We start from the raw sequence: 21,962 nt of genomic DNA, 5'->3' as shown, positions 1-21,962 counted from the left end.
AATACCAAAATATGCTTAGCAATTTAATATAGATTAATAATATATTAACTGTTATTTATTGTGTAATCTATAATATTTATCACAATCTATTCATAATACGTTTATTATAATAGGCTTTTACAGTGTAATATTAATCAATTAATATTACTGGGTGTTATTACATACTGTTCTTATGCCTTTGATGGTATCTCCCAGAGTTTTCACTAGATTTTATATGCTCCAATCTTGAATTCTTTAGTATTTTCTCATGAAAATGGAACTCTATTGGCCTGCATACTTTTCTTTGCACGGACAACTAGACACGGAAGTGCTGTTGTAAATCTCTGCAAGTGTATCTTGGTATCTAAGGGTCCATAAATACCTGAGCTCTTTTTCATGCAGTATAGAAAGCCGTTCACGCAGGCAGAGGAGGACCAGAAAGTCAGTGCAGTACTGTGTGTGGAGATTTGTGCCAAGGCAAACTGAGCTCCCAGGCAATGACAATAAATGTGAAAGTATTAAGAAACAAATAAATAAATAGAGGTCGCAGTCCTGAGCCACCGCATGTGAACAGCTAAGCTGTGCCTCAGACGGGAAGGTTGGTGCAGACATTGCAGCATAATAAGGCTGAAGTTGAGTATTGCACCAGTAAGAATGTAAAGGTTATGCACTGGAAGAGAGAAGGAGGCTCAGTCTTCATTCATGTATGTAAGGACTAATGGGATCGCCTAGAGGAGGCATCTGTTGGGGTAGATTGCAAAGACATCTTGCCATTTGCAGAAGTGGTCTGGGAATAACAATCTCTGTTCCCTTTCTTGCCACTTCCAGGTCTCCTCCTTGGCAGCACAAGGGTTGGTTTCCAGATACAGATGTTTGATCCGCTGAGCTGAAAACCAAATTTGAAAGAAATCTGGAGAATTAGTCTGGAGTTAATTTCTCCATAGTGTTTGATGAAAGCAAATGGGCAAAATCCACTTGAGTCTCTTGGTACTGAGTGGCTAGGGTTTCCAGCCCTGCTATGAAAAACCACCATAACTGATGATTCTTTAAGTCTCTTAGAATAATTTCTGAAAAAATGAAACATGAAAGCCACACAGCGACTGAGAAATATTATGAGATCAGTGATGTTTTGCAATGGGGTGAAATGAAGAGTCACATTAGAGCTGTTGGACATGCCTGTATTTGCCAAGACAGAGATGTGGAGACCAAGAAACGATTCTGCAGGGACTGTGGTTTATCTTGGACAAAACCATGTATTTTTCTTGGACTATTCTCTCTTTCCCCATATAACCTTACGGGAAGATACAGCTACAAAAAAAATGTTGTCCATCAAATCCATTTATTGAGATATCATGAAATAGTATTTTATATAGTATAGTATATTTGATACATGAAATAGTATTTAGCTATGAGATGCATTTTAGTGACTGCAAGTTCAAAGTCTGTACTGAAATACACGTGTACATCTGCCCAAATTAATCTCCCCTTCCCACTAATATAGCTGGAAAATGATCACAGGTAACAACCTTTATAAAGACAGCAGGCAGATATGGAGCCATATTTCAAACTTTTTTAGTGCAAGAAGGAGAACTGTGAAACTAAGAACCAGCTGGGGCCTCTTGTGCTGTGCAGCCCATGCTGCTCATCAGGGCTCTGCTAGGAATTAGGTCTGCCTGACTCAGTGGCCGTTCTCTTCCCAGGTGCTCTGGTTGCTGACTGACGCATGCTGGACCTCAGAGCTTTTGGCTGTAATGTTTTGCAGAATTGCAGAAACCTACTGTTTTATTAAAGCAACTTTGTTATGCTCTTTTACAGAAGATGCACGGTGTGGACACTGGCGAGATTTACTGATTTTAAAAAAGTCATTAAGCAAGGCTTAGTAAACTATAAGGTAAAGTAAGAGCAAATATGAAGCTTTGAGCTTTGTATTTCATATGTGCTTAGCTTTTACTTCTTTGGGTAATCTGTCAGAAAGAAAATCCCCCAGGTGCAATGTATGATTGATGTGGTGATTCACCATTCAGGCTACTTTTGCATTGTGGTTTGCTCTCTGTGGCAAGAATATGAAGGCAGGAAGGCTGCCTGAAGCCAATAAGCAGTGTGGAGATTTCACTCTGAAGTGCTCCAGCAGTGAATGTGTTAAAAATTTTCATCAGAGTCATCAGAGACTAAAAAAAAAAAAAAAAAAAAAAAAAAAAAGCAGAGGGATTTGCCAGAAGAAGTTTAGTTTATAAAAGGGAGTGAAAAGACTCTCACATGTCAGAGCAGGACAGAAGTACACCATTTCCTTTTTATTGTTTTTTAATCTTAAAAAGTATAATTCTCAGTCACAGGGGGCAGAGCCCACTTCAGTGAGACCTCCCGCCCAGAGCAGCTCTACTTCCACCCTGAGCAAAGCAGGCGCCTTTGCAAAAGGAGTGAAAGCATCCCAGCTGCCTCCGGCAGCCTACGAACAGACATGTCCACAGGACGGATCTGTTGCCTGGTGCTGCTGACCCTCGGGGTGCTGGCCGTGGTGGTTGTGCTCGTGGTCATCCTGACGCAACCCAGGTGTGGTTCTCAGCACTACCTGCACGGTGCCGTGGCTGCTGACACCGAGACCTGCTCTAACATCGGCCGGTATGTACACAGACCTCTCCGTTTGTCACTTTGCCCCTTGCGTACGTTGTGGGCTCGGACTGGCAGACAGGCACACATGCTAAATATGGGAGCGAGCTGGGTTTCTGCTCCATCCCTACCCGTGGGGCTGAGGAGCAGTGCTGCTCCCTGGGTGCTTTCTGTTGGCAGTGGAGCACCTCAGGGAGCAGATGGAGACCTGCGTCTGCAGCTGATGCTTATCTTAAATATCTAATGTCACATAAGTGGCCTTTGGGAAGGTACAAATATTTATAGTATACAGATGCAAGGTTGTTTTTAACAGGGGAGGCAGGAAATTAACTGATTACTTCATGGTGGTAAGTTGGAAATCATCTAAGGAAGAAGTGAGAGGAGCTCACAGAGAGCTGCAGCCAGGCTTCAGCAGAGGCAAGGAAAGCAGGCACACTGAGTGAGTAAAGGGGAATGGGCAGCCCAGCCCTTAGGGTGTGCATTTCTGGACCAAAGCCTGCAGCAGGTATATCTGCTATCAGGAAATACACTGTATTGGAAAGCAAAGAATAGGTTTAATTGAAAGTCAGCCGAGACAGCGTAAGTACAAAAGACATACTTACATTGCTTGGAAGGAAAGATATAGGCATAAGAAAATCCTCCAGCTGCCCAGGTTGCAACACTTCAGTTTAACAACTTTTATAACAACTTTTCTCTCAAACATTTTAACTCTTACTTTACTATTTTACTAGTGCTGTTGCTTCAATTCTTTAACACTTGCATACATGAAAGTAGAAGGAAGGAACGTAAACCTTCACAGGCTACATGGATGCTGGAGCTGTGTGCTCTGCCTTGAGGCTGGAGGAGTGAGACAAGAGCCCGTGTCTTTGCACCATACTTGCCGTGTTCCATGTGTGGTTTGTGCAGTGACATGCTGACACAGAAGTTGTGAGTAGCTGTGTATTGTGGCTGTATGGGTGTCAAGAAATGAGATTTTTTTTTATGCTACACCACAAGTTAGTTCCTCAGAGGAAAAAAAGAAGGATCTTTTAAATCAATAGTAATAAAAATAGAGAAAACTATCAGACTACTCAAAGAATCTGCTGGAGAAATTGCAGCAGTTTGTAGCTATTGCAGTTTTTAACTTGAAGTAGTGTGGAATCAGCTGGAGGGCACTGAAATGAGAGCCACAGAAATGTGTAATCAAGTCAACATCTGAGATGCTGTGGCTACCTGGCTACTGCTGCTGGGCGGTCGTCTGTCTCCTTCCCATCTCTCTGCAGGAAGCTCCACCTGCTTCTGTAGCCTCAACCATCGCTGTAGCTGCACCTTCCGCACTTGTGCTGCAAAGGTCTGTGGCGTCCCTCTGGTCTGACAGACCACCTTAGCTTCTCTACAGATAGTTTGCCAGTGATCCCCTCAAAATTCTCTTCTTGCCCCAGCTTCCCATCACACAGTTTTTCCCCTTCTCCCCAGCCTGAACATCACATCCTGCTGCTCCAAATAGATCAGCTCTCTACCTGTCCTGCCAAGTGCTCTGGATTTCCTCAGCCAAGACCATTCTTCTCCTTCACCTTGGCTCTAGACACATCTTCTGCTTGCTGGTTAGCTCTACTCTGCTTTTACACTGCTGTGCCCCTGCTTTGCACATTCAGACTTTCTTTGGAACCTTTGTGCTCATTTAATGGTGTCCATATGCTTGGAATAAACCAGATTTATGTGCTCTTCTCCCTGTTGTTGTTCCTTCAATGGACCATAATAAAAAGAAAATGGTTCATACATGTTCGTCTGCAGCAGAGCTTGTGATTTGGCTAACATCTGCACTTTTATTTGTCACTGTCCTATTTCTTTCTTTGTCCCCACTGGCCCACGGCGGTAGCTTACAAGGAAAGGACATCTTTTCTGTGGGCGAAGCGTACTGCATGCTCTATACGGTGTGTGGTCTTGTTCATTTTCCCCCAGGCCTTTCTGCGGTGTTATATCTTTATGTCTCAGCTATCTCACGATAATCACCACTAAATTAATTCTCACAGCAGTGGGGGAGAAAATGATGTTATCTCAGCTGTATAAGCAAGGAAGCCTAACAGAGAAATAACACTGAATGGATGCTATGTGAGTGTTGCTTTGACCATGGTTTCTGCCTTTCAGAGCAGCACGCGGTGCTCGGCGTATATCTGTCAGTGATGTCCCCTGTGGCTGTGGGGCGAGGGCTTCTGTAGGCCTGCCCCGTGGGTCTGCGTGGGAGCACCCGATGAGGAGCACAGAGTGTCCTCCTCCTTAATCTTGGCTGAACAAGATTTTAGCCTCACACAGGAATTCTGTCGCAGCAGAAGCAATAAAATCTAGTTTCTCAGAGCCTCTATTTCTTAGCCACCGGGCCCTTCTATTGCCACCTGGGTGCTCCCACTTCATTTCCCACTTAACTTCAGCAACAGAGAGTTGGGCAAAGCCACGCATCCCTCTGTGCTCAGCCCCAGCGCCTTCCCAGACACTGCCCAGACAGTCAGTTGAGTGCTTCTGAGATTAAAACAGCGCTGTTGACTCTTCTGTTCAGAAATACGTAAGCTCTCAAAATCATGAGGGAGGAAGCATATAAAAATAATCAATTAGGGTTTTTTCTTACTAAGAACTGTATTTAGGTTTTCACTCTTTCTGCAATTATGCAAACATTTACAAGTTTTTACACTGTCTCTTTGGACTTGGACTGAAATAACAGCTGGGGAGTTAGGTTAACAATCATAATTGTTGAGATTCCTGCTGGCACAACAGGGACCTGTACAGCCATTCCTGAGTCCATGCTGCACCCTTTGCTACCTGTGCTGCTGCTCTCTTCTGCCTAATTGTCTCACGCCCAGCTCTGTGGCTGCTCCTTCACACATGTACCCCTCTCCCTGAGCTGGTGTTGGAGCCCGTGCAGTCGCTGTTTTTGCTCTTCTCATCCCACCAACTTGTATGCCCACCCCACTTAGCCCTGTTCCCAAATTTTTCAACCCTACAGGCTCTTCCACCCCAGTCCTGTCTCTGCAGCTCAGCCACTGCACTCCTCCCTCATATCCTCTATGTTTGAGGCAGTACATGGCATCTCTCTTTGTTGGTCTTGTCTGGGGAGCACTGACTACCAAGGGTAATAATCATTTCCCTATTTTTTTTTTCTGGGACCCAAAATTATGATAAGCAGCTGTTTTTTTGTTTTTTTTTTTTTTGGAGGGGGGGAAGCTGTGCATAACCCCTGCAGGTCCAGGATGGAACAGGCTCATTTTCACTATAACTGCTGAGAAATCACAGGAGAATTAATCTACCAAAGCTGGGTATTTCATTGTTGACTACATACATATATACACATTATATGCATATAATACACCCACATATATCTAAAATAAAAACTATGAAAGTTTTTTTTTTTTTTTTTTTTTTTTTTTTTTTTTTTTTTTCTCAAGGCAACCACCTTTGTCAAATTAGAGTGAATTGTTGAATTGTTTGAACTGGAAACAGACCGCTGCTGCCTTTATACGTGCACACTCCAGAGCTTTCTAACAAACTTTGTAGAGGAGTTTAAAAATAAGTAAAATAAGCAAAACAACACATTTCCTCAATCTCATTTTTGGTAATTACTGAATGCTTTTAGCGGAGACATACATAAAGGAAAAGAGCAGCCTCCACAGCACCATGGGAAAAAAATCAGGCTTTGTGGCTTGGATATGGTAAAGCTTTAGTCAAATGAAAACCACATGTCATAATTGAACCTGTCAGCCTGCCTGCCCCACTGATGAGAGCAGGAATAATTTCAACCAGTCCCTAAAGGCAAAAGTAGAGAAAGATTCAACAGTGCTGCTTTGTCCCTGCTTTCCTGCACAGAGCCTGCAGACCCTCTCTCTGCCATCCCCCCAGGCTGGCCCCAGCCACCTCTTTCACCCTGCAAATCCCCCCCAGCTCCCAGAAATCCATGTGGGGGATGCTCAGAGAACTTCCAGTGCAGGACAAACACAAAACCAATCACACTGGTACAGTGTCTGAAGTTTTGCAAGTTAAAAGCAGCACATAATCTCTAACCTACTTCCATTTTTTTTTTTAATTTAATCAAAATCTTATTTCCTTTACAAAAAATGAAACCCAACATTTTCTGCTGTCCAATTTGCTGTGAGTTGTCATTAGCAGTAATGAGATTTTGGGGGCATCACATGCTCTGCATTGGCTTAAGGGTCTGCCATTTAATATGGAATTTTTGTGCTCTTTTTACAGAGCTTTTAATTGAGTTTACCGAGAACTGAACCTCTTGCTCTAAGAGCAATAGTGTCTTTTAATGAGTGGGATGATGGGTTGGGGAAGACACCTCAAGATGCTTGGGGAACCTTGCCACTCTAATTCATTGGTACAAGAAGGAGAGCAGGGAACAGATTCCCCGCTCCCGTTTGCTGCTTTTTCTTAATTTGTGCTCAGCTGTCATCTTCAGGTTTGGGTTTTCTATCTCTGGAGATGGTATTTGTATATCCCAGGGCTATGTAAGGTTGGGCTTTCTGAAATCTTTATGCAACCCTTTTGGCTCCGTGCAGAAAGTGAGCAATCTTGGGAAGCCTCCAGCGTCATCATCCTTGTTGGCAGGTCCTGTGCCAGACTTGCTATTGGCTCATGAATCGCAGTGCTGAATGAGGTCGGGCCCTTTGCTGCAGATGGTTTTACTGCTAGAGATTGGAGACCGAAAGCAATATTATGCAACTGGTGAGCGTGCCTCAGTAATTTGTCCTCATGTCAAGAAGCCATGAGGAGGCAGGAGGCAACTGCCCTGGCAGCAAGCCATACCCAAAGCCACCTTCACCTTTAGCTCTGAGCCTCTTATTCCTACCTGGCAATGGAAGAGGCATTTTCCATCAACCATGCAAAAAGCTTTATACACCCTGTCAAGGCGCCGTTTGAACTCTGCCAGCCACTGCTCTGCATCCATTTGTTTCCCAAATGGCAGAAGCAAGAGCCAGCATGAGAACACGGAGAAATTCAGGAAAAGTGCTCATTCCCAGCAGTAGTATTTGCTGCAGAGAGGCGAGCTGACCTGACCTGGCCCAGCAGCCACCTCTGGTCCCACTCCTCCAGCGCAGCCTAGTACGAACCCTGGGAACTGGCATCCTCTGGAACAGAGACCCGCCTGGGGGGCCACGCAGTGGGAGGGTGAGAACTTAACAGTCAGAATTTTTTTTCCCTGGGACACTATTCAAGGAAGAGGATCTGCTGCAAAAACCCTGTTCAGTGATGGCCCAGCAGCATTTTTGAAAAATCTTTATATCCCAAAGGATTTGTTTTCTCTTCTTCTTGTGTTTTAATCACTTTAAATTGGCAGCTGACCCCTTTTTTATAGAAACAGCTGTTGCTTTTGCTCTTCATAAATCTTAGGCAGGCACCTCTGATGCAATTAATGGGTGGTCTCATCCCAGCCCCCAGCTTTTTTTTAGTAGAGAGAAAAATATATATATAATTTAAAACTTAAGCATTTAAAGTGCATTTAATATAGCATCAGGGCTCCTTCTAGCTGAGCAGAACTGCAGACTTGGTCTACAGCCCAGCAATGTTCATCTTTCTTGTGAGGGGGGGTGTGAGGAAAGTACCAGTGTTCACCCTTCCTGGGCAGGTGAAGCATTGTTTCAGTGCTGCTGGAGCTGGACTTGGTTGTTAACATCCTCTTCTTTAAGGACGCACCATTTCTGCTCCTATCTTTAGGAAAACACAGTTAATGGCCAAACCCTAAAGCTGAAACTATGTGGCAGGAAGGATATTGGACAAAATGCATTGTTATCAGATCTTGTCAGCTGTAGTGCTAAGATGTCTCTAGAGATACCTGATAAGGTACCAGACTTTGCTTGAAGGGTTATGTGTCTCTCTGGGGTTTTGCATTACAATTAAACGACTTGTAGCAGTGATCCAAATGAAGGAAGCAACTGAATGGGACAGGGGGTACTCCACCACTCTGGCAGGCTGAGAAAGACATAATGGCCCTAAATTCCCCAGGCATCACTTCCAAGTAAGTGGCAAAACTCTGGCTGAATGCAGACATGGGAAGCTGAGTGTGACATGCCAAGAGCCAGCTCAGAGAACATTTTTCCTTGTCTTTCAGTCATCAGAGAGGCTGGAGGGGGAATGGGAAGCTGCTGAGACTGGGGTCCAGTCCGCAGGTAGCAAAGTGTGGCTATGGGCCCTGGACTCTGCTTTGATCATGGGAACACATACCAGGCTTCACAGGTAGAAAAGCAAAGCAGCTCAAAAGAAGTCTTGTTAATAACTGTGACCAGGATTTGGCTTTACCCTTGCTGGGATCAGTGGCTTCTGATCTTGAGCTAAATGCCTGACTGTTAGGCTTCTTTTTCCTTCTCTCTTCTGTGCTGTGGGACCCAGGTGTGCTGAGATGTCAGTGACAAACTCGTCAGGCATGTGCATCTCCCCAGAGTCTGGGAAACATCAGTGGTGTTTGAGCTCTCCCAGAAGCGTCTGTGCAACCTGGTGCTTCCTGCTAGACTGGGGAGCCGATATAATGCCTAGTTTGGGGAAGAAATCTCAGCTTTCTATGGGAAACAGGGCTTGCTGGTAAAGGAGCAAGCCCAGCATCACACAGCCCATCCCATACTGAGCTGTTCTCAGGTGCTGCACTCGGTGCTAGCAGGTGGGAAGCCGCAGCTCGCCGTCCCATGGGGCTCGCTGAAATGCAGCAGGCACCTCACCTGGAAAGCCCTCCTTCCCTCGGGCAAGAAACAGGCCTGAGTGCACGTGGTTAGATGTGGTATCTGCTACCAGAGGTGACAGCGACAAACAGCTGCTCTGCAGTAGACAGGAACTTTCAGATCGTCTGGAAATTCTGGTTTTCTTGTCATCATGTTTATATTGCAGAGTGTGCTTAGTGAGAGGTAGTGACCAAGAACAAAGCAAAACATGCTTTGCTTTTCTGTGAAAAGGTGTCCCTGTGTTGCCTGCTGGCGTTGTTTCTGCTCTGTGTTGCAGTAACACCAAGGAGTCACAGCCAAGAATCAGGGCCCCGCTGCGCGAGGCACAGACAGGAACAATAAAGACCACCTCTGGCTTTCTGTCATGCTGAGGCACTCACAAAGCTACATCCTGGGCACGACCCATCTGAAAACTATTGGGTCAGCTGGCAGGATGGAGCAATTGAGAGCTAACAAATAAGCACTGGGCCATGCCAGGCAGGACGTGTCCATGCTGGCAGTGCTGCTGAAGTCCACTGGCCAATGAATGTCTTCTCTCACTTGCTCCTTGATGCTCTGGGGGATTTTGTGTCCCTTTCATCAATGGCAGTTACAGTCCAGGTCTTAGCTACTTGAAAGCCTGCTACTTTAGCAGCCAGACAAACCTTTTCTGCTGAGACTGGCACCTCTTCTGTCCTCACTGATCTCAGTGAGAGCCAAAGGCACAGCTGCAAGCTGGAGTTTACCTAGCTTGTGTTATTCTGGCTCTGTTTCTGAGTGGGAATGTTGGAGGAAAGGAGCACGGATAAGCTCATGTTAAGAAACTCTCTGGTTTGTAATGCCTTGTCCATATGGCACTACATTTGCCGTAGTTAAAGGGTATTTAGCCCACACTAAACAAGTATTTGGGAACACCTCATGATTTTAGCATAATCTAGAGGCTGGAAACAGGCCATCTAGGTGCACAAATATTAAATGAATATATTAATTGTTGCCACCCTTTGGAGTAGCAGTGTAGCAGGCATATGGGCATAACCTGTGGGCTCTGGGGAACACTGTCCTGGGCCGGTGTAGTGGTCCTTCTCCTCTCCACTCTTTCCCCAGCTTTCTAACACACTTCCAGGGCCTTCTGTGGCATAGCCCTGAGCCTCAGTCACCATTTTCAGGGCGACAGCCAGGGAGCCTCTTGCTGCTAGGAGGCTGAAAGCTGTTCAGAACCACAAACAGAAAGCCCCGTGGTTCCCTACAGTTTCATTTCTTCCCATTTGTCCCCATGCCATTTCCTCGCAGGCAGCCGTTCCAAGGGTACTTAAACAAAGGAAAGGCACAATCAGTGTGTCTGTGGGCAGCATCCTGTTCGCAGTGCCTGCAGGTCCCAAAGACATCAATGGCTGTAAAATAAACAGCAGTGCCTGTGTGTGCTCTGTGTTCTTGTCACAGCCTCTGGGAGCAGTTACTCTCCGCTTAATGAACTATTCCACTTTCCCTTCTGGATTTGTCAAAGCAATGCTTCAACCTGAACAGTCAGAAACCTTCCTAGCAGGGCTGGCTACTGGCAGGCTGCATGAGGAAACCCCACCCCACCCCATTTCCACTGCAAGGAAAAGATTTTTTTTTAATGGTTGTTCTTGAAGGACAGTTTGTTGAGACACGTTTCTCTAGCAGGAACAACTGCATGAGGCTGCCTTAATCCCGTGGGTGTTCTTTGGGGTGGCTGTGCCTAGGCAGAAACTTTTTTTTCTGCTTGTTTGGTGTTTTTTTTGTTGTTGTTGTTGTTGTTGTTGCTGTTGTTTTTTTAAATTTGTTTGTTTGTTTTTGGTTTTTGATTTGTGGATCTGTGGGGAGGGAAAGAGGATTTTTGTACTGATATCCCATAAGCCCAAGACACATCGTGGGAGCAATGAAGTAAGGCTTCAGTTTTGTGCTGAGATGTTGAGTCTCAGGAGTTTCCTTCACACAGACCCATCACTCCTGCTTCTGAGCCCCTGGCCTGTTGACCAGTGTATGCCTTTTTAGTGGGGACGGTAGGCGTGCTGCCAGAAATGCGTTGTTTGGCTCCCAGCATGTGCAAGCCTTTTCCCCCTGCAGTGTGTGTCCTCCCATGTCTGGGAGCTCCTTCCTGTCCCCTTCTGTCAAGAGCATTTGGGAGTGGATGCAGTTCCCTCTGTCCCATGACTCCTTGCCCATAGGCAGACCAGCCTCATGCAGCTGTGGCCCCAGCTGCCTTTCCCTCCTGGAGATGCTCTGTTCCTTCCCACTGAGTTTTCTTTCCCGCTCCCACAGTGGAATGCTCTTTTCCACGCTCTCCAACCCCACGTAGATACCAACAGCTTTCTCCAAACACTGGCTGCTCGTGTCAGTTGTCTTTTTTTCCTCCCTTTCTACCACAGGGACATCCTGAAAAGTGGAGGCACAGCTGTGGACGCTGCCATCGCTGGTTTGATCTGCACGTCGGTGATGAACCCTCAGAGTTCAGGCCTGGGTGGCGGGGTCGTATTTACTATCTATAATGCCAGCACAGGTATGGGCCAGCCCTGGGCGCTCCATGGTGCCTCATCTTCTGCAGACACCTAGCTGCCATGTCAGAATCCTTCATGTTCTCTGAGAGATTTTTTTTATATATATTTATATAAAAGCTCAATTGAAAACCACACAAAATGTGCTTTCGCTCTTAACCCAAAGCCCTGATTACAGGAGCTATCCTGAGAGCTTTCCATAAGCAGAGCAAGACTGAAGAGTGCAGCTGTTCACAGCGAGAACATGCAGTGGTGGGGAATGACTTTGTCCCTTTGTCCCTTCTTCACCTCGCAAAGAAATTATATTTCAGTGTCATACAGCTGACCAGTGCAGCAAAGTGTGAACGGTGCTGTCCGAGCTGCCACTTGGGGGGAGCACTGCCATGGAGGCAGGTGGGAGCAGGGAAAGGTGCGTGTGCTGGCAGAGCAGGCAGCAGCCTGGGGCTGTTGTTGCCTCAGCTCAGCCCTTGGCTGGGATTTCAGAGCTTTGTCCCGCACCAGCAGCTCAGGCAGCACCGACTGCTTCGGGGGGAGCTCCTCACACTGCCATCACTGTGGGGTGTTGGGTTGGACTTCCCACAGCAGCACTGAGGCTTCCTGCCCTGTGAGATGCATCTTCCTTTTGAAAATCAAAATCTAGCAATTTGCAAGGTCTGCTGGAAGCCTTTCCATGTTTGCCTTAACCCCTAGTGCTATTATGTTCCTGGTTTTATGTTTTTAATGTTTTGTTGTTGTTGTTTTTAAACGGCCTTGGCTACTACAAGCCCCCAGAGCTTATAGATGTTGATAGCCAAATCAACAATGGGCACAGTAACAATATCATAGTTCTAAAAACCCTTCCAAATAGTATCACAGAGTCATGAGTAGAAATTCTTGGGTTTATCTTAAGCAATAGCGTAATTTGGCAAAGCACCTTTTATTCTTTTTTTTTTTTTTTTCCCTTTTGGCAGAGCCATGTAATTTCTCCTCCTATCAACAACCCTTCTCTTCTGCTGCCTGAATTATGCTGCTGCACAGAGCCTTGCATGGCCATGCATGGCTCATGTGCTTGGTACAAGTAGCACCATGGATTCCTGCAGCACAGCTGGCTCTGTGGCCTGAGACACAAAAGGAGAGATAAAAGGCAGAGGAGGAGGAACAGTTAGACGCGAAATACAAGAATATATTGAGTGTTTCTTTTTTCAAGTTTCCTGATACATAGAGGTTACAAACATGATAACCTTAACTCGCCATCTCTTGGAAAATAGCCAACCACCAGGCTCATGTTTTGTCTCTGACACATCCCACCTGTACAAGAAGTGCAGGAAACTGCAAGTCAGCTGTGAAGCAGCATGGCCCAGCTGCTTGGACACAGGCACTGGCCTTGTCCCTGTACCTTTGGTGCCTCTAGGCAGGCACTGGTCAGTCTGCTGAGCTGACCCAACACATGAGGTTCACCTGCCTTCAGGAAGAGTCTGTTACGCATTTCTCCCTTCTCTTTTTCTAGGAACAGTTGAGGTGATCAATGCCCGTGAAACAGTCCCACAAGGGTTTCATCGTGATTTGTTTTCTGGCTGTTCTTTTCCCATCGGTAAGAAACAGGTCTGTGTGCCCTCATAGTGTGTGGTGGGGGCACAAAACTCAGGGTGGGGGAACTGGGGACCTTGCTGTTTGTCTGAAGTCCTGTTCAGTTACCTGTGTTCTTCCTGGACTGATTTTTGAAAAACACAAAAAATTAAGTCCATAAAATTCCTGTTTAGTAGTAAAATTGGCATCCAGGCACCACCGAGGGAGTGGGGAGCAGATCATGAGGAGAAATCACTACGTAATTACATTTCACAGGAAGTCTACGTTCCAAGATCAGGTTTCCCAAAACACTCGTTTCCCAGCAGTTGGTGGTGGTTTTACCTTGCTGGGCAGCTGAACTCTACCACAACCACTCTCTCACTCCCCCTCCTTAGAAGAAAAGGGGAAGAAGAAAGTATGCTGGAAAGAAAGAAAAAACTCACAGGTTGAGATAAGGACTTTTAGCAGACTTAGTTCTGCCTCTATATATCCACACTTCCACTGACATGGATTTAGAGAGGTGAAACCAACAGACCAGTGACTTACTGGGTATGACGCTGCAGTTCTGCTCTTCAGGTTCCCAATGGATTGCTGTACCGGGAGAAATTCGTGGGTATGAAGAAGCCCATAAACGATACGGCCGCTTGCCATGGAAAGCTCTGTTTGAACCAACCATCAAGCTCCTTTCAGAGCCACTTGCTATTTCCTTACTTATGGACAAAATGATCCATCACCCACGGTTCTCCGAACACGGACGAAACCTGTGGTAAGTCTCCTGAATTAAACTCAAGTGTAAGGACCACTGTTCCCCCAGCTCAGACACAAAGCAGGCTGCTGCTGCAGCAGCTGCCCAGTAAACAATTGCTATGGAGAGAGAGAGAATAATTGAAATGTTCTTTTGGAAATCTTTTACTGTCAACAACTTTTTTTTTACATTTTTGATTTCCAATTTAGAGGGGCTCGGCATTGCAAAACTTTCTGCTAAGCAAATCTCCTCATGAGGAGGAGCTGGATGGATGTGGCCTGCCTCCATCTGTATGGAAATTGTTCCCTGACAGCAGGGTCCTGCAGCAGGCACTCATTTGGAGAAGCCAGGGTCAAAGTGTTAGTCCCATGGAGGAAACTTTGTCTAGGGTAAAACGTGCCTGGTGTTGTGGGTAGGAATCAGTTGAGAAGCATTTTTCTCCATATAGACAGAATAGCACTATCTTGGAAAGTATGCAAAATACATAAACCAAATCAGCCTTGGATAGGAAAGAGAATAAGCACATGCTGTAAACTGATGGATGTTCTCCTTTAACAGCCCATTGATATGTGATGGTCAAAGGTTTTTGAACCATGAAGAGACCTTCAGGTGGCCAGCATTGCAGCAGACGCTGAGAGCTGTGGCAGAAAATGGAGCTACAGCATTTTATGAGGGACAGATAGGACAGGCCCTGGTGGAGGACCTCAAGAAGGCTGGTAGGTAACAGCTGTATTTAATAAGAACTGACAGGCGCCAGCAATTGTCTAACGATGAGGAGTTATTGGGGATAGCTAACACATGCCATTTACTTGTCACTTCTCCAAGTGATACCTGGCATGGGAGCGGGCCACCTTCCCCTAGCTGTTGTAATTCAGGCCCAGAAGAAGGTATTAGAGAGCCACGCAATTACCCATAGTGTGCATGCAGTGGCTTCTCCAGTTCCCTTAGGCTTTGTGATGTCCTGGGGTCTGGCAGTAGCTGAGGACATGTGAAGACATTGTTGTGCTTGGTGGAAGAAACTCAGAATATACAGGGATGGCTCTTTAGAAATCTTACCAAGGCCCTGATAGTATCCCCATAGTACCTACCAAAAGTCTCTGTTAACATGCTAACGCCAGCTGTTCCTCTGGTTTTCCACTGAAGGGTCTGTTCTCTCAATGGAGGACCTTAAGGCATACAAAGCAGAAGTGTCTTCAGCTCTGAACATTACCCTGAACAATAACACCACGGTGTTTTCTCCTCGACCGCCCATGGGAGGTGCTGTGCTCCTGTTTATCCTCAAGATACTGGAAGGTAAATTCTTAAGAGAAAAGGAGCTGCAAGAGATTTGCAAAGAGCATTGATTTGGAGCAGTAAATAAATATTAGGCAGAAAGGGTGTTGGTGAGCAACAGAGGGCCCCAAAGAAGCAGTATGATCATGCTATGCAGCAGGATGATGAGCTAGCTCATTCTTATAGTGTGTCAGCATCACCATAGCTGCTACAAAGGCTAAAAGGATACCCGATTTCTCAGGACTTCAAGAAGAATTGAAGTCACAGTGGAAAGTAGGACTCAGTTATTTCTGCCCACATCCTGCTAACGTTTAGGGGACACTTGGTAAGAACTAGGATGGGAAAACAAGGTTCATTTAAACATTTTACAAAATTCCTGAAGAAACATTACTGTGCATCTGTTAACCAAATGAATTCATCCTCCTCTTTAGAGTACAAATTTAGTAAAGCATCACTGGCAACACCCAAGGTTAAGGAAGAAACCTACCACATCATTGCAGAGACCTTGAAGTTCAGCAATATGCTGAGACCCCATATGAATGACCCAGCCTTCTCTGATGCTCAGGTGAGCTGGTAAAGTGCACAGGAGTAAGAAGTAGCCACAGACACGCACAGCACTGGCAGCCTCTTCTGCACTGCTTGACAGAGGAGCAGTCTTCTACACTTCTGTTTGTTTGTTTGCTTGTTTGTTTGTTTTCAAAATCTGCACTGTCACAAACTCATTTTACCCTATGTGGTAAGCTGTCAGGAAAGCTACCTATTGTCCAGACTATCGTGCCCACCAGCACAATGCTACAGAAACAAGTGATGCTCCGACACCCTCATGCTTCACAGTCACAGAAGGAAAGAAATTCCTTAGAACTGTTAGTCAAGTAACATTGTTCAGCTGGCCAAGTGTTGTGGTTTGATTCCTGCCAGCAGCTAAGTACCACAGAGGCATGCACTCACTTTCCACAAGTGGGATAAGGGAGAGAATCAGGTAAAAGTGAAACGACTCATGGGTTGAGGTAAAACAGTTTCCTAAGTAAAGTGAAAGTTGTGTGTGCAAGCAAAGCGAAACAAGGAATTCATTTACCACTTCCCATTAGCAGACAGCTGTTCAGCCACTTCCAGGAAAGCAGGGCTCATCACATGTAATGGTTTCTTAGGAAGGCAAACGCCATCATGCTGAGTGTGTCCCCACACATACTTCATTCTTCTTTTCCCCAGCTTTTATTGCTGAGCACGACATCATATGGTATGGAATATTCCTTTGAGTAGTTTGGGCCAGCTGTGCTGGCTGTGTCCCTCCCAGCCTGCTGCTGGCAGGGCAGCAGGAGAAGCAGAAAAGTCCTTGACTTTGTGTAAGCACTATGTAATGACTAAAACAATGGTGTGCTATCAACAGTTTTCATCAAAAATCCAAAACACATCATCATATGAGCCTGTATGAAGGAAGTTAACTCTATCCTAGCCAAAACCATGATAACAAGGCAGAGGTAGGGTTAGGCTGTTTGCTTTGGATGCAGTTTCTGTTCCATGGTAGGCTGGTGCTCACTTGCCTGATAAAGAATGTGCACATGGTCACGTTAGTGATGAGGTGCCTTAGTACTGAGTTTATTTCAATTTCTGTGATGAGACTGGCCTGAGAATTCAAACTAGAGCTAAACACTGCCAGTGTAGGCCTCAGAGCTTTGACCTTGGAGCTGAATCCGCCAGGCTCCTGTGTGTCCAAAGACAGACATGCTTGTGCTTTTGTGATACTGGCTCAATGTCCTTGCTGTGATTGCAGGTGCCTGTGGCGACCCTGCTGTCTGATGAGACTGCTCACCACGTCAGAAGGAAAATAAATGCTTCTGGTGACCATCCACTCAGCTATTACAACTTGTGGGAGTCCATCTACAACCACAGATATAAAAGTATGGGCACAAGCCACATCTCTGTGCTCGCTGCAGATGGCAGTGCTGTGTCTGCCACCAGTACCATCAACTACCCGTGAGTAGCCAAGGGCCTGGTTTTTACCTGAGTAACATAGGTCTTGTATCAGGCTCACAGGGTATCTGCAAGGGCTGCTTAACAGAAAAACAAAACAAACCCCACCAACCCTTGGGCTTCACTGCTTTAGACAGTTTCTTGCTTGTGAATGCTTTTTTCATGTGACAGCGAAGGTCTTTCAGAATCAGCCCAAGGCAACATCACAATTGACAAACATGTAACTTGCCAAACTCTGTGGGTTGGGCAAATCCCCACATCTCTGGCTGCAGCACAGCAGCACAAATACATTTTGAACACCTTAATTAAGGTGGCTGCAGCCTGGCAGAAAGGAGGGGTAACACCAGAGGGTGTCACGTTTGGCTAGTATCATCCACAATGAGTGAGCACTGGTCACTGAAAGGCTACTTCCTTCCTCCCTGCAGGTTTGGCTCCTTTGTGTATTCTAACCAAACTGGGATCATTTTAAATAATGAACTTGCTGATTTCTGCATAGTGAACAGAAGCATTAAGCCAGGTGAGCATTCTGAACTTCAACATAAAACACAAAGCCAGAAGATGGATAATCAGGGCAGGAAACTGGGCAGGGACTATCTAAACACTGGAGGTACTTTTTTTATTTTTTCCCTAAGTTAGTATGTTAGCAAAATTGTTTCATACTAACAAAGGATAAAGTCCTGTAGTGTGTCTGTGTCTATTCATGCAGTTACATGAAAATGTGAGTTTTGGCTTCTGATGATGGAAAGCAGAGATTTAAAAAAAAATTGCAGAAGCTGTTCATGGATGGACAGGGAAAGTACGGAACAAATAAAGAAACCACTGTTAAGACAAACTTGCTGATTTTTAGGCCTCTCTATGAAAACACCTGCAGTTACATGCACAGTCAGGAAAGGCTTACACTGAGTTTTCTGTAGCACAGTACAGAGGCAGTGCTTTGTGAAATAAGCTGTCCCCAATGGAAGCTCCCTTGGGTTTGCAAATAAAAAGGACATCAGTACTGCAATGGATAATTGCTGCTAATTGTTCCTTATCTGGGTCAGATGAGCTGCAGCAACTCCTGCGTATGCTGCAGGGTGCACCAATAGGTGTTTCCTATTTAGCCTGCACCATAAAGGGGCAGTTTCTTGTGAGCTGGAGTCTCAGCACAAGGAATTTACATTTTGGGAAAACATGGATTTCTTGAGGAATGAACAGCAGCATGGTTTTCCATGGGGAATGCAAGAAGAATGAGGTAGATAAACCTGTGTGTCCCTCCAGTGCTCTTACCAGCCACATGGGAAGAATAAGACTTTCTGCTTCTGCTCTAGGAGAGAGGCCTCCCTCAGCAATGGTGCCATCTATTCTCATCTCCAAGACGGGAGACATGCTGGTGATTGGAGGAGCAGGTGGGGCCCGGATTATCAGCGCCACTGCTATGGTGAGTGAACAGGTACTGCACAGTGATAGCTTTCAACAAGCAAGCAGAACACACACATAACTTAATGAAATAAATCAGTTTGCTGCTGTTAGTACTGCTAAGTAGAAGGTAACAGTGAAAAGAGCCTGCTGCAGACTCATTCTACCCTCGCCTTCTTGCTTTTAGCATTTCTGTGGCAAAGGGAGGGGTAGGTTTAGCTCTGCTGTTGCATTGTACTTCAGTCAGAAGGGACCAGGAATGGAGAAGGTGGAAGAACCCACAGCAGCCACCACCTCTTTCAGCCATTCCAGCCATGGTCAGTCCCACCTGCTTTTTCTACTGTTGGTCATCATGAAGAAAGGATACTTGGGCTAGAGGGACTTCTTATAGTCCAGGTTTGCACAATCCTTCTGGCAGGATTTGGTCTGGATTTATACCAGTTTGGAAGAAGGCAACATGTGACCCAGGTTTTTATTCAGTATCTCCAGTGAGTGTGGGATTTGTTCACTGCAGGCTATTATAAACAAGCTGTGGTTTGGCTACGACTTGGAAGATGCCATTTCATCTCCCATCATGCATATTAGCAATGGCAACATCTCATTTGAGGAACGCTTCAGTGAGGTGAGTGGCCTCGTTTGGATCCTCTTGTCTTCTCCATCTGATGGGAAGTAGCTAGCTTCTGTAACGCTCCTCAGTAATCAGTATTTTGCTTCTAGCTAACCTCCTTCTTGCTTGAATCTTCCTCAACCTGACCCTGTAAACATATTCTTTATTTCCACACCTGGCAGAACAAAGACCTCAGGCCTATGCCCATTCACTCCATTTTCTCTGCTCTACTCCCCACAGGATGTTAGGAATGGCCTGCTGAGAAGAGGACACAAAGAAGGAAAAGATGAATTTGCATTGAACGTTGTGCAGGGAATTTCAAAGGAAGGAAAATGCATCTCTGCTTACTCTGATAAAAGGAAGATGGGGAAATCGGCTGGTTATTAGCAAGAAATCCCACCACAGTTCTATTGTAGTCAAACCCACAGGAGATAACTACTTTGAGAACATGCTTTGGCTTGGACATGCCAATATTGCCTGTTCCCATCAGGATGCCTCCCAAAGTGTGGGCAAACTTGTGATTACACCTAGCGCCAGGAGACTGCAAGTCACCCTCAGGCAATACAAGGACAGGTCAGCCAGCCTTGTTTAGAGCTACACACTCCATTACTTACACAATATATGGAACAATATATCTCTTGAGCAGATCAGCTATTCAGACTAAGATAATAGAAGGTGCAAAAGGAAACTTGGTCCAAAACTCACTGGGAACACTGCGAAATGACCCAGCTGTATCTTCCGTTCCTGCTGGAGAGTAGAGTTGGTTTCTTTCAGGCTGTTGCTACGCTAAGCTTCCTATTACTGGAGCTCAGCAATATGAAGTAACTATTTTGGTTATAAGGATTATAAGAAGTGTCTGTGGGATCAGGATTATAAAATTGTATGCATCCAGACTTTGAGAGTGGGTTTGGAATGGGAAGAGAGCAAACTGCCACACAACCCTTTTAGTTTTCCCATCCAGAGGAGCCCCTACTTTTCCCAAAGGTGGCAGATGAAATCAGTGCACCATAACACAAGCCTGCTGCTATGCATACTCTGCCTTGAGGAAGCGATGGATGCCGTGAGCTCTGAGTAACTGTGCTGAAGCTCCATTCAACTTTGTGTACTGGTGACCATGAGAATAAGCCTCCCATGGGGCAATGTGAATTTGGTGCTCCTGGGAGGGACAGGCCTCAGCTTAGCTTCCCAAAGGCACCTCTGCCTGTGGTAAGGGGAGGCCCAGTCTGCGCCAGTTCTTCCTCCTCAATGCCTGCAGAAAATAACTTGTTTGGGAAGGCAGATGAGGATAGCAGTGGAAAAAAATGTGCTGTTTTTGGAAGCTTTATAACTTTAAAATGCAAAGGATAAATAATCTGAAGACTTCTTTTGTAGCCATGAGCTTTGCCTGGCCAGGCAAACACCAAGACTGTTGAGAAGTGGTGCTGTGCTGTCAAACAGTCTCAAAACACTCTTCTCCCATGGCCTAAGAAGATGCTCCAACTCCTTGTTTACCACAACTAGTCTCAACTGTTCCCTGAAGATTACAAGGATGAAATACTACAGCTATTTAAGAGACAGAGACAATGTCAGAGAGCACTAGCAGAGCCCTCCCCTTCCACATGTTTGTTCTCAGCTCCCACATGGCCCATAGTATTCCTAGTACACAAACAAATAAGCTTCATCTGTATACAGAATATATATATATATATATTTGCTCATTTGGAGGGGGTATCTTTTTTTTAACCATATTCAATTTACATAATTTGCCTAAATTTTCTACTTTCATTAATGACTCCTTTACCTCAGCTACCAGTTCCTGGATGCATTTGTTCTGTTGTCAGAAATAGCACCCCAACCACAGAGCTGCTACAGGGGAAATGCTTATAGGTACCAGACAAGATGTAGTGCTCACATTTCAGAACCACACAGACTAGCTAGACCAGATGCTGGCTTTAGCATGAGCTGTAGTTATTTCTAGCTAGACCAACTTAGAGCTTTCAAAAAGCAACCAAGAATGGCCTGGCTAGAGACACGGTGAGTGGTTCTTCTTTCCTCAGTAAGTTTCAAGGCACTGTGCTCCATCATTTTTCACTACCAGAGAAAACAAGCCATAAAGTAACTGAGCTTCCTAATCCCCTTCAGTTCTGACATACCAAAGGGTAAAGCACACCTCTGTAATCCAGCTGATGCAGTCTATCATCACCTTTCCAGTGCACTACTAGCACAGCTATTTCTCACCATGAAGACATGGGAATATTATCTGTAGACCAGCACTCACTGCAATTTCACTACTGTGCTATTAGCATTGAAACTGAGCCAAGTAAGCAGTTTTAAAGCCTGTCACAACTTTCATTTGCAAGACAGAAAGAAATGAGTGTGCAGATCTCTCGCTGTAGCAGAGACTTCCACTCCCGGCAGCCTCACTAGCAAAACATGTGATGAGGGCGAGCATTTGTACCACCCGCAGCACCTCTGCTCTTGCCCTGCCACCTCCTCAGTGCTGCTGAAACTTGTCTCCCAGCAACAGTCAAGAGTCATCCAGCTTGGTCCCTCTCCATTCATGGTGACGCCAACAGGAGAGCATTATTTTTCTACTTAGTCAACTTATATGGACTTTTAAAGCACCATTGTACAGATGCTCTATTTTCTAAATGAAGTTTTTAAATTATATTTTTAATAAAGTTGTT

General features: G+C 45.4%; 1 protein-coding gene across 1 annotated transcript; it reads left to right on the top strand.

Annotated features, from left to right (window-relative positions):
• Nucleotides 1-2,319: 2,319 nt before the first annotated feature.
• On the top strand, nucleotides 2,320-21,962 carry GGT5 (gamma-glutamyltransferase 5). The gene is made up of 12 exons (XM_032199281.1): nucleotides 2,320-2,598; nucleotides 11,636-11,766; nucleotides 13,248-13,331; nucleotides 13,883-14,072; nucleotides 14,610-14,767; nucleotides 15,195-15,344; nucleotides 15,755-15,888; nucleotides 17,095-17,297; nucleotides 17,720-17,811; nucleotides 18,602-18,711; nucleotides 19,204-19,311; nucleotides 19,537-21,962. Exons 1-12 carry the CDS (start codon nucleotides 2,438-2,440, stop codon nucleotides 19,681-19,683), a joined length of 1,668 nt encoding a protein of 555 aa, XP_032055172.1. The 5' UTR covers nucleotides 2,320-2,437; the 3' UTR covers nucleotides 19,684-21,962.

The sequence above is a fragment of the Aythya fuligula genome, chromosome 17, assembly GCF_009819795.1.
Source record: "Aythya fuligula isolate bAytFul2 chromosome 17, bAytFul2.pri, whole genome shotgun sequence".
NCBI classification, from domain to species: domain Eukaryota; kingdom Metazoa; phylum Chordata; class Aves; order Anseriformes; family Anatidae; genus Aythya; species Aythya fuligula.
This window is presented reverse-complemented; position numbering and strand designations above follow the sequence as displayed.